The sequence below is a fragment of the Anser cygnoides genome, chromosome 1, assembly GCF_040182565.1.
Source record: "Anser cygnoides isolate HZ-2024a breed goose chromosome 1, Taihu_goose_T2T_genome, whole genome shotgun sequence".
Lineage (NCBI taxonomy): Eukaryota > Metazoa > Chordata > Aves > Anseriformes > Anatidae > Anser > Anser cygnoides.
Window position 1 is genome coordinate 87,452,330 of NC_089873.1, and position 16,462 is coordinate 87,468,791.

Here is a 16,462-nt window from a genome sequence, read left to right on the forward strand (position 1 = left end):
CTCATTACCTTCCCTTGTTTAACTATATTGTTAGTTGCTCCCAGCAGCTAAAAGCATCGGGTTTTAAAGTACGCACCTCGCAGCCCTTGCAAAGGCACATTTGAGCCCCCCACTGAAGAGTCTGGGAGAGGTCAGGACATCACTGACCATCCGTGGTAGGAGGGGTATCTTCCACACCCGACCAGAAGAGGATTCCTCATACACAGACATCATTAAGAACTGAGAAGGGAGAAAGGCACTAACAGCAATATCTGATTTTCATTTGTTAGGGAAAGCTCCACAAGCGTCTTGGCAACTGTTTGAAAATCCGTCCTCTCCTAGCATTAAGCATGCCATAAGGCAGCCTGTTTTTCCAATTCTCCCCTGCCTCTTCCTCTCCTCGTCCTCCCAGCGTTCCCAGTATCCACAGTCACAACCATCACTTGCCTGGCTGCTCACCACGTCTTCGGAGGGAAGGAGGAGCAGGACACCGAGCAGTCTCTTTACAACTGCCAGGGACAGCTCAGACCACGAGGTAAGGGTCCTCCTCTTCTCTCACCTCCTTAGCTTTTCCAGCCTTCACCACCCAAGCACAGCCAGGCTGCTATCAGTGGCCAGGGCGATTTCTTGAGGAGACCAGGAGAGAGATAGCTCTGCACCCACCCAAGCACAGGACTTCTGGGGCAGCAAAGCTCTGGCTCACCCCACTCTCAAAGTTCAGGCACAAGCATCCCCCTTCTTCGAGGCCAGCTGAGGAGCTTGCACCCTCCCCCTCCATGACAGTTTCAACTTGACAGCTCCTAATAAACCAAACTTTACAGAGCAGCCCCTGGAGAGCCCCTGGAAGCTAATTAATGCTCTAATGAAGAGCCTGACGGTCTTGTTTGCTTGACGGTTCCCAGGTCAATCAATCTGCTGTAGCCCGGCTTGTGAAAAAGCAGTGAGGAGCCCGGCACCCCTGGCGTCTGCTTGGTTATCATCCCCCTCCACCCCTCCCCGTCCCTCCTCCCACGTTCATTACTGTCAGAAACCCAGGAGCAAGAGGGCAGATTTATGGAGGTGATTGCAGCCTCTCCCCGTGTGCCCGCTGCAGGATTAGTCACGACAGGACCGGCAGAGGGATGACGCCAGGAGGGAGGGAGGGAAAGGGCGGGAGAAGATGGGAAGAAGACATCAACTTGCGGGCACAGGGGTGGCCGCGCATTTATCAGAGGCTGATGGTCTGCGGGCAGCTTGCAGTTTGGGCACTGAAAGGGCCGTACTGGGCCCTCTAATGAGGAAGGGGGACGTGAGTGATCCCAAATGTGATGCCAACCCTGAGCCAACTCCCTGCGAAGGTGCAGCGCTCCGACCCCTCGAAGCTCTGCCGAAATCGCCCCGCAGGGGAGAGACGAGTGCAGGAATGCGCGCGAGGACAATGTCTATTTGATACAGCAGCACAAATCTTCTCGAGCCTTCTTGCCAAGAGAGACATATTCCGATGTCCTAGCCTGCCCAGACCGCAGCACAGCCCCCCCGCCACGTACTGTGCCGCCAGAGACTGTCTGCTGCCCTTGTCTGGGTCCCGCAGACCGCGGGGACGCAAGCTGCTCACAAACAGCCCGCCCCGTCTCAGCCGCTCCGTCCCTGGAAACTTGGCAGGGAGAACCGAGACCCACGGAGCAGCCACGAACAAAGCCAGCCTGCCAGCCCTCGGGTCCCCCTTGTCCCCTGCACACCTACTGCCTGCCTCTCCTGGGCTCCACAGGGCACAAATCCAAACACTTTCAGGCTTACCGGGGTTCAAAAGGAACAGCCTGCACTTCATCCTCCTCTAACACCAGAGGGGTGGCAGAGTGCCAGGTAGGCACCGTGCCTGTCCCCTCCAAGGGGAAAGGGGTGGTGAACCCTCAGGGGAAGCCCCGGCTTTGGGGGCTGAAGGATGCAGGCGGGATGCAGGCTTCACCCCGCACTTGGGGCTCGCTCCAAGCTCGGCCCGTGCTCCTATGCGTGGTCTCCTGCCAGCTTTGGCTTCAGGGAAGCAGCTGGCATGAACTCAGCCTACTTTTATTGTTCCTCCCCTCTGCTGCAACATGAGCTCACCGAGAAAGGAACAACAGGCATCTCGAGAGCTGGAAGGAGAGCACTGCCTTGGAAGGACACGAAACAGCCACAGGCAATCTAGCCAGTCGCCAGCCCGGTCCCTAATCCTGCCCGACAGATCCCCAGAGCTGGCTGCCTACTCCAGCGTGAAGAAGTTCCAGCCCAGCACTCACCCTCGAGCAGTGCAGGTCTCTGCCCCTCCGAAGCACACAGGAGCTGCCTGGGGCATCGTGCCTGTGCACAGCTCTCCCTCTGCTCTGCAACCCAGCGTGCGCCAGGCTGCGTGACACCCAGGAGCAGGCTGCGGAAGGGAGAAATACCGGAGTGCCAGGTACTGCTGCTGCTGCTGGTGGGTTTTCATGCACCACCAAGGGATGAACCCCATGTCCTCCCGATGCCTCATTTCTCTGCAAGCTCTCGCATGTACAGACCGCATCCTTTATAGGGCTTTTCCTCATGCTGCCGGTCTGTGTAATGGCTTCATGCCCAAGGGACTAGGAACATCACATTCAAAGGTCAAATCTAGCTCCAGATGTCATGCAGGACACTCCTGCCATTCCACCTACACACCTTCAGTTCCGAGCTGGGTTCATGCTGCAATTACCTGCCCCATTCACTTCCTCCTTCTGAGATATGTTTCCCAAATCCTGCTAGTTTCTTCCTGGGAATAAGAAAGGACTGACGTGTTTTAAGCTGCTGGCATTTCCTCAGCATTACCTGTTGGCCAACTGAAAAGCAGCAAGTGAAATTATGTCGCAGCCATGTTAACACACGCAATTCAGAACTAACGCTGCCACTTCTGCAGCTACCACTCAGCATGCATGACAACTGCAAACCCTTCCCACCACAAGAGTGCCAAGAAGAGACAGTCGAAGTGTTGAAACAGCAAACTGACACACCAAGGGAAGCTCTGGCACCTAGTCCCTTGAGGATGCGGGATTTCACAAAGCGAAGAGATTAATGAAGCAATCAGGCAGCCACTATTTTACCTTTCTCACCTTAACACACTTTAAAGGCTGACATACATCGATTGCCACTTCTGCACCTGGAATCTGTCAAACAGAAAGGTCACTCTGACAAATAGGGAGCAGGGGTCTTAAGGGAAAACTAGAATCCCAACATTAACTTACAATCTGGAAACACGTGCTAGCTCGATTTGCCAAAAGACTTCCAGACTTGCCTTCTTCATTGCATATCCCTTAGTGGATCTGTAGGGGAGACAGCTCACCCCAAACCCACTGGTGTAAGGGGCAAGGCAGGGACCTGGGGTGAGTGACAAAGAAAAACAGACCCTAGGACTAAGGCATCCAGTATCAGCCTCAGGTTATGTCAGGTTAAGGTGACTTACGGAGCCACAGACTTGGACTGTTTTGTGCTTGTTGAGCACTCTCAGGTGCTCAATTACTCAGAGGTCCCAAATGACCCCTTTTGAAGAAGCCCTGGGTAGTAATCTGAAAACCAGCATCTGCTTCATCAGCACGGGTCTGACCGTGGGGACATCAGGACATCCATTTGGAGGTGACCAAGGAAGGTGTTTCCCACATCATCCTGGACCCCGTTTGGAGATGATCCAGCCAAGGACCCGGTGATGACACAACCCTCTGCAGCTTGCAAAACCAGCGAGAACTGCAGCAGACGCTGGCACGACTGCCAGCACCACATTCATGGAGAACTTAAACAACCGGCTCTTAGAGGCTGCCTGGGGCATGGAAACAAAACACAAAGTGCAACAGCAGTGCTGGGGACGCTCTGAGGAGGAGGGTCAGGAAGGAGCCCCCCTCTTCTCTTCCATCCCCTTGTGGGCCATAAAACCACAAACATTACGCAAGGCTCATTGGACTGACAGCTAAGATTTGTGTAGCAAGTAGCTTGCTGAGCAGCAGGGAGACAGGGAGAGGTAGAAACCATGAAGACCTAGATCACTTGTTCTGTTAAGGCATCCCTTGATGGTCACTGCTCCCGTAAAGAAGAACCGGCTGCCAGAACATGGCTTAAATGTCCTCCTGGCCACCCTGAACTGTGGCACAGAGGCTCTCTTCTGGAAGATATTACCAAGGATTTCTCTTTCTCTCTGTGTCACACACAAATGCATGCACAGAAATATGCCATGAAGAAGCATATTACTCCAGGGACCATCTCCAGTCACTGCTGTTTCCTAGGGAAATAAGCTAAAATGATGAACATCACCAGCGTGACCTTGCAAGCAGTAAAACATGTATTACAAGGCAGGGTAATCAAGACAAATGGAGAAGATTAACCTGGAGATGATGGCAAGGAAGGAGGAAGGGAGGGAAGAAAGAGGGCAGAAAGCTCATGAGGGAGCTAACAGCATCCCCTGACTTTCCCAGAGGGTTGGGGAAGGTGGAGGAGAGTATGGAAATGGCCACTGAGGGGAAAAATACAATCCCTAAGCAAGAAGGCAGACCCTAGGGAGGCATCCCTCTGCACAGGAACACGAGGGCAGGACTGACAATGCTGCAAGGAGCTGAGCCAAGAGCCCTGAAGGTGCTAAAAGCCCCACTTCAAACACGAACTCTAGCCCTAAGGCTGAGATAGCAATAAACCATTCAGCTCAGTGGTGGCCAACAGCTGTCCTGACCACACATCTTAGCAGCCTTCATGAGGAATAGGAGGCACCAGCAAAAAGTCATCATCAACAAAACCTACAGAAGTTGCCCAACTCTCTCCACTGGCTGTTACAGGGAACATAAGCACTTTGTAGGCTTTCTGACTCTCCCTGCCAAACCAGGTCTCTGTTGCCTAGATGTTGCATGCTGTGAATGGGCACCCATGGACCTGGGGACTTCCAGCTGGAAAGGGCTCAGTTTCTAGTGGGGATGAAAGTCAGGCTCTTTAATCACTAGCTGCTTTTGAAGATGTCTCCAACCGAGCAAGAGGTGCAGCCAGTCACTCGGTAAGAGCTGTAGCACAACACCTGTGGTGGGTGTGCACGTAGAGGCTTTGGTGGGAGTGCCACTCTTCTCTTTGATCCTGCCCCTCTCCTCTCTTAGAGCAGACTCTCAGAGACTCTCAGAGACTCTCAGAGAGAGTCTGCTCTGATGAATGGAGGCAGCATCCTGAAAGCCATTTCCATTTCACAGGAACAGCCCAGAAACCGGACCAAGCCTCAGTCACCTCACCTCCCAGAAGAAAACCCTGTGAACAGTTTCAAGTCCCACCCAAAACTTTCACAACTGTGAGATGTCAGTTGCAGCCACAAGAGCAGTCCTTCCTCTGGAGAGACCACTGCAACACTGACATGCAGCCCATCCCCACGACACACCTCCCAGACCCTCTTGCCTGCTCTCCACACTCACCCGGCCGCAGGACCCTGATCTCCAGCAGGTTGGATGTCCTGTCTGCCAGCCGCGTCCAGCTGCTGTTGTAGTTCTTCCTCCAGAGCTCGGCCACGCACTGGTACTTGCCGGCCTCCGTGTCACTCGCCCGGCTGATGCTCAGGCGCACGTTGTTGCTGGACTCGGCCTTCTCAATGGCAGTGCGGGTCCGGAAGCCCATATACCTGTCACCCCACTGGACCCCGCCGTCACGCGTGAAGGTGACCAGGTCGTGAAACTCAGTGCTGCCCGCCGGCTGGAAACGCCACGTCACTGACACTGGGACCCAGGATGGGTAGTGTGGCTTGATGATGCACTGGAGGTCGAAGGACTCATTGTAGGTCACCCCAGGGGTGCGGGAAATAGCTGTGACAGCAAAACCAGCCTCTGCAAAAAAGAGAGAGAAGGGCTTTAAAGAGCATGGCTTGATTCTGCATGAACAAGCACGACCACTTGTAGACGCCATGATTCACAACCACCTCCTGGCCAAGGGATCCTCCCTCCCTGTTTCCCTGTCCAGGTCTGTAGCTGGTCACTGCAGGTGAGGGAACGATGAGGAAAATGAGAAGAAAAAGTTTTCTTCCGTGCTTTGGAGAGTTGGCAGAGGTTACGTAATCCAAGAGTGGAGGCAATTTATAACAGAGAGAAGGTGGTTGCTTCTATTCTTCACACAGCATCTCTTTTGTCTCTTACAGATCCTAGCTATATACAATTACCCTCACATCTGCACAACTCCACAAGCTAGTCAACACATCTTTACTTGTCTAACCCCAAGACTTTGTAGATTTAGGGGATTTTAAAAACAGCAAACTATTAACAAGTTAAAAATAACAAATAACATATTCCTAGTTGACTGGTTTACATTTTGGGTCAAGGAATTTCCATTGCTCGTTTACTCTGAGCTAGAGAGAAAATATTTTTTTACTGTTATGATTACTTCAGTGAAGCCTGTAGATATAGCAGGGACCTTGTTTTCCACCACCACCATCTCCAAGAAGCGTTTACTTTCTGGAGGTCTCTGCTGGGCGTCCAGGTGGGCTTGGTGCTCTCTTCCCTCACACTGCTGTGCTGATGACCCAGGCATTCAACAAAGCTTTTGCTGGGGCCCCATGGGTGGAGACCCCACCAGAAACAGGAATGTCTTCTGGATCAGCATGGAGCTTCAGCCTGCCACAGGCTTGAAATTACAGCTTGGGGGATGAGCTGAGAGCTCACTGCAACCCACAGAGCTGCTGCCGTGGGCCAGACCAGCCACAATGTGGACATCACCATATCTGTACACCTCCAGTAAGTGCCTCCGCAGCCCCAGTCATTCAGGGCATCGCTCATGGATGTGTAATTACTGAGAAAGGAGGTCAATCTTTGGGATTAAAGCCCCATGCAACATGTTTAGTGATTACGCCAGAGAGGAGACAGAGGCTGAGAAGGCAGAAACTGCCACATCTCATCCCCATGTAAGCCATTACCTTCAGATGCGGCAGCAGCTCTGGCCTTAGAAAGCCACCTTAATTTTACCAAGATCAGCTGACTCTGTACAGTTTAATCTCCAGTTGGGCTAGGCAAGGAAACTTAATGACGTTCTCTCCTCTTGACTGCCATGTAAAAACCAAATCTGTTTCTCAAGTCCTCAGCAAACATGCTCATGACATTAAGGTTAACATACAAAATCCCCTCTTCTTAGAATCACTGAATATCCCGAGTTAGAAGGGAGCCACAAGGATTACTGAGTCCAACTCCTGGCTCCACACAGAACCACCCCAAAAATCAAACCCTGTGCCTGAGAGCACTGTCCAAACCCTTCTTGAACTCCGGCAGGCTCGGTGCTGTGACCAGTTCCCTGGGGAGCCTGTCCCAGTGCCCGACCACCCTCTGGGTGCAGAACCTTTCCCTAACACCCAGCCTGACCCTCCCCTGTCCCAGCTCCATGCTGTTCCCTCGGGTCCTGTCGCTGTCCCCAGAGAGCAGAGCTCAGCGCCTGCCCCTCCGCTCCCCTCGTGAGGGAGCTGCAGGCCGCCATGAGGCCTCCCCTCAGCCTGCTCTGCTCTGGGCTGAACAAACCGAGGGACCTCAGCTGCTCCTCAGACATCCTCCGCTCCAGACCCTTCACCATCTTTGTAGCCCTCCTTTGGACACTCATCTAATAGTTTTATGTCCTTATTTCATTGTGGCACCAAAAACTGCATGCTGCCCTCAAGGTGAGGCCACACCAGCACAGAGCAGAGCAGGACAATCCCTCCCCTCGACCAGCTAGCAATGTCGTGCCTGATGTATCACAGGGTATGGTTTACCCTCCTGGCTGCCAGGGCACACTGCTGACTCCTATTCAACTTGCAGTCAACAAGAATGACCAGATCCCTTTCCACAGGGCTGCTCTCCAGCCTCTCATCCCCCTGTCTGTATGTATATTCAGGGTTGCCCCTACCTAGGTGCAGGATCTGGCACATGCTCTTGTTAAACTTCATGCACTTGGTGGTTGCCCAGCCCTCTAATTTGTCAAGATCTCTCTGCAAGGCCTCTCTACCCTCAAGGGAGTCAGCAGCTTCTCCCAGTTTAGCATTGTCCACAAACTTAGTACACCTTCAAGTCCTACATCCAAGTCATTTATGAAAACATTGAAGAGAACTGGCCCTCAAATGGAGCTCTGGGGAATCCCACTAGTGACTGGCCGCCAGCCTGATGTAACCCCATTTACTATAAACCTTTGAGTCCAACCCATCAGCCAATTGTTCACCCATCACATCATGTATTTGTCTAGCTGTATGCTGGATATTTTGTCCAGAAGGATACTGTGAGAAACAGCGATCAAAGATTTGCTGAATTCCAAAAAGATTACATCAGCTGGCTTCCCTCAGTCAGCTAGGTGGGTAACCTTGTCATAAAAGGAAATTAAGTTCATTAAACATGACTTTCCCTTAATGAACCCAAGCTGGCTGTGACCAATGACTGCATTGTCTTTCAGGTGTTTTTCAGTAATTCCCAGAATAACCTTCTCTATAATTTTACCAGGGAATTCATACAAAAGGAGAGCATCCACACATGTAAGCAGGCACATTTTGTGCAAGACCTCCCCGTAACAATATAGGAGAACCCCCTCACCCAGCCTGCCCTCCTCTACCCACAGATTTCAGAGTGCCTGCCCCTTCCCTCCCATCTGCCAGGGACTAAAATCCCTGCTGGGCACTTGAGATCCTCAGAAGTTCAGGGACATCTGGTCTCATCTGACAGCACATCTCTCTTCTGGCTGTTGCTTCACAACCACAGTGGCGATAGATTTATGGGTTTGAACATTATCTGTGCTGGTTCAGCTAAAGAGTTTTTTACCCTGGCAGACTGGCAAACGATTAGACCTTAACTTGAAATGTGAGTGTCACTAAATTTACTGCATTTTTTTACTAGCACTTTCTGTAGCAATAAACCTCTCTTGCTCTTTCTTAGCACCTTCCATTCTAGTTTCTCAAGACACTTCAAAAGCATTAATCTGAACAAAAAATATCAGATTCAGCAGCAAGAAAACAATATTTGATATTTTCATCACTAAATGTTACTGAGCTACTACAGGTTTGTTAGTTATAGAAAGAGGACTTTGTTACTTCTTAGGACTTGACAGAATGTAACAGTCAAATTTCCCTGGGACAAGGGAAAGAGGTGGAGGGACAACTACCTTCAAATCCCATCTTCTGGAACTGCTGATCAATTTTCTGTATCTTAAATTTTAGCAAGAGTAAACGTGATGCATTTTAAAATCTCATCACTTCATCTACCACTGTACTCCCTGTTCCATCCCAACACACCTCCACAAGTTGCAAAGTAAAGAGAATGGCCAACACATGGACTTACAAGGGGCCAAATGCCACTGACCTCAAGACAAAGACGCTGTTGAAACCAGCTGAGAATCTGCCTTGAGTTCTTTACAAACTAACGTCCCTACCTGCTTTTGAAACCTATAGAGCAATGGTTTCTAGCTCTAGACAGAACAGCCTCTGAAAGAAGGTCAAAAGTGAAGGGGAGGAAAGGAAAAAAAAAAGCAAGATTTTAATCAGAATATGACTTTAAAGTCTGGTCTCTCACACATCTCGCCAAATCTTAAGATTAATACTGTGGAGAATCGAAAAAAAAAATCTATCTTGACTTTTGAATAGCACGCACTAATTGTTTATAGCTCTAGCATTCTGCAAATCAGGGACCTTGTAGGAATATTCATCAGTTCTTCAGTCTCCTGCAGAGAACTTTGGGAACCTGTCCAGGGCTTAATATATAACAAGGCCTGAGCGAGACCCAAGTAATTCACAATCTATGCAAAATCTCTAATGCCCTACCTGCCCTCTCCTAAATTGATGTCACTTTGCTGTATTTGAACCAGAGGAGCTATTTGGCAGAGCAGAGTACCAGTCGCAACGATCACGGCCTCTAGTTTGGCTCAGTCCCGGGTCAGCTGCTCAGGGCCTCTTGGCAGAGGCAGTGAGGACCGGTCCTGATCCACAGCTCCTGAGGACTTCTGATGCTGTTGGAGATGCTCGTGATTTCTGGTGGCCGGGCCAATAGATGCCCTGTGTTTCGCTCTCCCAGTCTGGTGAGCTGAGACGAGGCTTGCCCAGAGCATGCAAGGAGGCTTTGACGCCCGCTGGTCATTGATGGAGCACCACCAAGTCACTTCCCACAGCCCAGCTCCAGGGCTGTTGGGATGTGGTGCCCCCTTTCAGTGGGCATCATGATGCTGGCAGTCTCTCTCCTTGGCTCCCATCAGCCATCCCCTGCTTTGCTCCTGCCACAGCCACCCCTCAGATTTTGCCCTCAAATGCAACTGGGCACGCAGACGTTTTGCACCAACCTTTGCAGGAGCTGCAGGAGGGCTGCTGGTGCCTCCATTTCACTGGCAAGCACAGAGTGCTGAGAGCAGCCCCAGGTATTTGCAGGTGACCTCCTGGATTGAGCCAGGCTCGTGGGGCGCATGGCCCCACAGCCCCCACACCTTGAGTACTCACCCAGAGGAGTGATGGACACTGGGGTACCAGCGTGCCGCTCCCCAACCATCTGCCACTCCCCATCCAGTGTCCGCGTCCACTCGGCCACCCGGCACTCGTAGTGGCCCTCGTCCGCCCTGATGCTGTTGAAGATCTCCAGGGTGAAGGAGCCGGGCCGGACCTGCTCCATCTGGATGCCCCCGTAGCTGCTGCGCTCGGTGTACGACGGGCCGGGCTGCAGGGTGCCGTCCCGATCCAGACGCACGATTTCGCTGCGCCGGTTCTGCTTGTCCACCAGCTGCCAGGCGACAGAGAGGCGGCTTTGGGGCCCCACGCCTGAGCGCACGTTGCAGCCAAAGCGCAGGCTCTCCCCCTCCAAGACACTGCTGGCGTTGTTGATAATCTCCAAGGAGATGCTGGTCTCTAAGGAGAGAAACGCACACACACAGGGGAGATGATACACACTGGGCACTTCTCAGTCTGCAGGGACGCTGCTGGCCAGAGCGGTGTTTTACCAGGTGCAGGAAACTGCCCACGCATTTGGGTTCAGGCACGTCTTAAGTTCATGCGTGACCACATCCAAAAACAGTCTGTGGGCAGCGAGCTGCTCCTGGTGCCTTGCACACTCAAAGCAGGTGTCGGCCAAAGCTGGGAAAAATCTCTGCCTAGGGCTCAGGAGGCACTGCCGTGTCTTCAGTTCGCAGGTCCAGGCTGGGGTCTCAGCAAAGCTTGAGGGAATTTGTGTTGCTACAACATGCACCACATGCAACCGGCTCTGCCAAAAAAAAAAAGCTTCCAGCTCCCTGGGCTTTTCAATTCGTGTCAATCTGATTACCATCTTGCCACGTCCATTTCTGCAACACCTTTTGGGAGAAGCTTTCGCAAACTCCCATCGCTCTCAACACTAGAGGTAGCTATCAATGTTTGGCAACATCAAAAAAAAAAAGTTATCCTGAGCTTCCCAGAGACGTTAGGCTTTACGGCTCATTTTTCAGAGATACTGAGTGCTGGTTACTCCTGCTGTCTTCCGTTGGAGTTATGGACACTTAGCACCCTTGAAAAATCACATTTGTTCCTAGAGTTGGTGATTTACGAAATCTCAGGAATGAAATCTGCCTGAAAGGTGGCTTTGCCTAGAAGTACTGCATTTTAGACAATAGTCCAGCGCAAGATTTCTAATTTTTAACGCCAAACAAATGAGACCAAATATTGGTAAGAGAGAAAAGAATTAGAATTTCTTTTGGAGAAATGAGGAGGAAAAAAAAGCTTGAGGAAAGGGCTGCATTTCCCTACAAGCCTAAGAGACAGGAGACAGACGCTGCACAAAATCCTGTCAGCTTCCCATCTGCTTGGTCAAACCCTGCAGCTAGGGTAACCTGGGCAACACTTGCCTGGTTCGCCATGCTGCGGCTACCTGAGTTCGAGAGAGCAAAACAAAGGAGGAATGAGTCAGTTGACCCTCTTCTCTCACCCTGCCTTTCACGTATTTATCACATTTGTCTGATAAACACAAAAGGCACTCAGGCGAGCCTCTGGCAGGGTTGTTTTCACCAGGGTTGGCAGACACACAGTGACCACAACAGGGCTCCATGCTGAAGAGCGAACTAGGGCTTGAGGAGCAGGTGAACCTTATTTTTTCCCAGTGCAGGGTGCAACCCCAGTGTCTTTCACGACAGCTGAACAACAGCCACAGCCTGCAGGAACCCAGCAGCTCTTAGGATAAAGCAGGGACAAGCCAGTCTCCCCATTACGCCTGCTGTATACTTCAGGGCGCCCAGCTTCGTGCAGAGGGTAGAGGTGCGAGGAGCAAGCCAGAGGCTGTCACACACACCTTCACCTCAAGACCACAACTGCCAGGTTGGAGTGATCACCAAGGTGGGGACACGTTTCCCCACTCACGAACCTGAGCAGCACAATCCCCCTTGCTCTACTGTTCCCCTTCCCCTCCAAAAAGACTTGCCAGTTGGGATTTCAAGCCTCCACAGCACACAAACTCTTATCCTCCCCATTCCCCTTCCGAAGTCTGATTTGGGCTGGACACACCACAGCCTCACCAGCTAGCTGCCCAGCAGAGCAAGGCCCTTGGCAGCATCCCGGGATGGAGCAGGCAGGTCTCTACTTACTGAGCGGCAGGACGGTGATGGGGATGTTCTTGGGCCGCTTGCTCTCCTTGTCGATGAAGTCCCCCGTCACAGTCTTCTCCCGCTCGGTCACCCGGCAGTTGTACTTGCCACTGTCCTCGAGGCGGAGGCGGTAGATCTTCAGCACAAAAACGTTGTCGCTTTCTTTGGCTACCTTGAGCTGGCCCAGGGCCTCGCGCTGGGCAAACTCGTTGTTGAGCACCGGCACGGCGTTGGGCCCCAGGCTGGCGATGAGGGAGCTGTTGAAGGCCCAGGAGATGGAGAAGTAGCGGTCAGGGACATTCTGTGCCTCCAGGATGCACCGAAACTCCACTGGCTCGCCCACGATGTACGTCCGCTTCTCCGTCTCCAGCCGGACACTGAACTCCTTATCTGGGGAGAAACAGACCAGCTCATGTCAGCGTGGCAAAGCCCACCTGGAGAGCAGCACACCTCACGCGAGGTGGCTGCAACCTGCCAGACTGCATGGTCATCACCCCTTGGACACATGCACCTCCAAGGTGGAGGGGTGAGCGGCTTGCTTTGTCTGTAAGAAGCAAAAGCTGCAAGGCCTCCCCAGCCAAATCACCTTTTCCCCAGCCTTTCCACCCGGGAGCAGCTCTGCTGTGACACTGGGATCCAGCGGCACCACGGGATGTGAGCTGGAGCCCAGTCCTACTCATCCCAGATTGCTGGGACTGAAAGGCAGGGCTTTTAGGGATATCTGAGAGGACAAAAGAGCTCATCTGGGTTTTTAGATCCTTAGCAGGAACCTGTGCTGCTGGCTGTGAGAAGGATTTTGACTTGCAAATGGGCCTCAGGCAATACAGAAGTGTTTGCTCAAAGTTTTAGTTTAAATTTCTGATGTGTCACTCTTATCTCCTCACTTCCCCAAATTCTCATTGCCTGTGCTAGCACCAGCCGTGTAAGCTGTATGTGTGCCTTAGCTCCCGTTTCAGCCCAGACCGCTGGCTATGTCAGACAGCAGGGGCTGCCACCAAGCCCTCTTGCTGTGGTGTGGTAGAAGATACCACCGGTCCAGGTCTCAGCAGTGCCAAGAGAAGAGGACCTAGCCTGGCCCCACTTGGGTAACCTGCAGTGAGAGACCTCCGCAACCCTCCCAGGAACAGCTGCTTTCCATGGGTTCACCCCAAGAGGCAACTGGGCTTATCTGAGGAGACCACAAACCCCACTGCGGAGTCAAGAGAGAACCACAGTGTGAAACAGTCAAGTCCCAGACCAGGCACGGCTTTGCAGGCCTTGCTCCAGCGTTAGGTGTGATCAGACCTAGGGGAGCTCTGCAGCTGGCCTTGCAGACTCATTTGTTTAGATGGTAAAAAGCTGTGGTGTGCATTGCTCCCTGCTTGGGTCAGCACCGGAGTCACCTAACAACGCACAGCCCTGTTTTCCACCTCCTCTGCTTCTTCCCACCACCCGGACAAGCAAGGAAAGAGAGAGAAGACACTGACCGGTGGCTTGCACGTTGACGATGGTGCCCTGAGAACGCTTGCGGGTCATGGCGTACCACGACTTGTCCGGGTCCTGGATCCACTCAGCCGCCTCGCAGTAGAACTCGCCTTGATCTGACGGGTGGAGGTTGTAGATGGTGAGCTTCGAGGTGGTCTCGCCCACCTTGTCCAAGCGGACGTCCCCCGTGGCCTGCCGCTGGGCGTAGGAGCCCCCGGCCCGCAGGACGAAATCGCGGCTGAGGGAGATGACCTCCACGGGCGCCTCGCCGCCTCGCTGCCGGTACCAGGCGATGGAGACGTGGCTGTGCTGGGCCGTGCTCTTGGACACCTCGCACTTCAGCTCCAGGGAGTCGCGCTCCACCTTGTGCAGCGTCTGCGGGACCGCGGTCACTCGCAGCGAGTCGGGGATCACTGCAGCGGAGGGGGACGGAGAAGCACAGCGTTAGGGTTAGGAACGCCGAGATGCTGACCCAAGAGAGGGGCCACAGCCTGGATACGTTAAAGGAGAGCTGGGGGAGAGGTCTCTTTCTATGGCTGTAATTAATCATGAGGATTAGCAAAGGCCTGCCAGCTCATAACTAGCCCCAAATAAAAAGACAATCATCCCCAAATACCTGCAGTCCATGAGTGACAGCAGAAAAGACCACACAGCTGGATTTACAGCGAACAGCCACTAAAATTAGGATGAAAAAAACCCTGCAGCACCACAGATTTGCTTAATTTTAGCGAGTATCTCAATTGTAGCAGGAGGTCCCGCTACTAGAAGGCAGGCTTTCTTAAAAAGAGCTATTTATAAATTTTGCTGTCTCAAGAAACATCATATGGAGAGGATACGGCAAGCCTCCTTTCCAAGTCTGCAGACAAGGCAGCGCCAGTGAACCTGTTAATGCCCACGGTTTCACCATGCACCAGCGGAATATAATTAACACATCTCAGCTCAGTTTCATTGACAACACTGGAGGATCTGACAAAATTGGTTACGTTGCCAAAAGCTGCATCTGTTTCATTCAGGCACTGCTACAGAAAGCAATCAGTTGCCCTGAGGACAACCGCTGGCATTATTTATGGCAGGAAATTCAAAGCAGGAGAGAGAGAAGAAGAAAGCCACAGGATGGAGTAAATGAAAGGGAATTTTTTCTCGTCCAGCTCAGCCCAGAGCATTTGCTTTGACCAAGCATGCTCTAACCAGGGAATTTACTGTCCCAGCAGGGAAAATACCTGGTAAGACTCATTTACGGCCATTGCCCTCATCCCCGCAGCCATGTCTCCTCCTGCCTCCCATCCCCTCATCCTCCTCACCCAGGCTCCCCACTCCCTGCCCGCGGGCAGCAATAGCCTCTGGCCACGCCATCCCGTGCCAGCCAGGAGCTGCCTCGCTTCTCCTCTCCCCTCTTCCCTCCGACTCCAAGCAAAGCAGTGATCGCAGCCGGCAGCTGAACTCCCCAGCTCACCACGCCTGCACGAGGAGATTTAAATTTCTCATTTCAAACCTTTCCAAATGATTTCCAGAGCGGTGCAGCTCCCTTCTCTTTGCCCTCCAGTCATGGGCTCTCGTAACTTTATTTTTACATCGGGTAGGTAAATTAAACCCGATCACCATCTTGCTGGAGTTACTTTCCCACTGAGCTGCTTCAAAGGCAGAGCTGCCTGCTACACACACCAGCCTCCCTTCGCCGGTACGCGGGGTGAAGGCAGCACTCTGGGAAGAAAGCCTGCCCATCCTCCTTCCCGCAGCCAGTCTGAGAGCCCTGCAAGGCACGGAGCCGCCCGCTCCCTGGGACGACAAGAGGAAGCCTGTCCCAGCATGGGCCCCGTGCACAGCCCGCGGCAGCGGCTGCCCGGGGAAGCAAAGCACGGCTCCCACGGTGGGACGGGAAGAGTGTAGGGCCACGGCCGTGTCTCGCTTGCCACCCCATTCCCCGAGCTGCTTACAGGCTGACACAGGCACCGTTTCGCCAACTGGACTTCGTATTTCCAGGTCATAACCTGGAGGGAGGGTTAGCATCTTCCACACCACAGCTATTGCAAAACGCATTCCTGGAGAAAAATCCGGAGGCGGTGGTGTGCTGAAGGCTGTAATTTGACTATGATAATGCCCAACACACTGTGTTGCACTCCTTGTGCTCTTTTGGTTGAAAAAAAATCCAACCATATCCTCCCCGTTAGATGAATCAGTATGGCCTTTGGGGTTCACACAGCCTTGAGACTGTAATCTTGAACCAGCCTGGCGTGGGGATGCTCTCGGCAGGCTGCCTTCACAGCCAGGAGGACCCGCTCCCACCCTTGCCCTCTCTGTCTTGCCCAGCTCCTGCTCCCTTCTCCCCTCTATCCAGCATGCCACCCAGGAGCCTGTATCATGCTTCCCCCCAACCCCAGCCTGGCCTCCCCCTTGCTCCCAGCTGGCAGGTCGACGGAGAGAGAAAGGCAGCATTTCCTACTAGCCTCTGAGCCGCCAGCTGCTGCAGAAGGGGTGCTCGCAGCCCCCAAGCTTTAAGAGCTTCTGAAATATTAAACGT

The 16,462-nt window shown here is 52.8% G+C and overlaps 1 protein-coding gene across 3 annotated transcripts in view; it reads right to left on the reverse strand.

Moving 5' to 3' along the window:
* Nucleotides 1-16,462, reverse strand: part of IGSF3 (immunoglobulin superfamily member 3) — an 86,756-nt gene that overhangs the window by 18,229 nt on the left and 52,065 nt on the right. For 2 of the 3 annotated variants that reach the window (XM_048071570.2, XM_067001641.1), the window contains exons 3-6: nucleotides 13,947-14,357; nucleotides 12,481-12,870; nucleotides 10,379-10,780; nucleotides 5,379-5,783 (exon numbers count right to left, since the gene is read on the reverse strand). In XM_048071570.2, the coding sequence (XP_047927527.1) occupies nucleotides 5,379-5,783; nucleotides 10,379-10,780; nucleotides 12,481-12,870; nucleotides 13,947-14,357 (1,608 nt within the window). The remainder of the gene's footprint in view (nucleotides 1-5,378; nucleotides 5,784-10,378; nucleotides 10,781-12,480; nucleotides 12,871-13,946; nucleotides 14,358-16,462) is intronic. The other variant, XM_067001642.1, reaches the window with a different exon arrangement.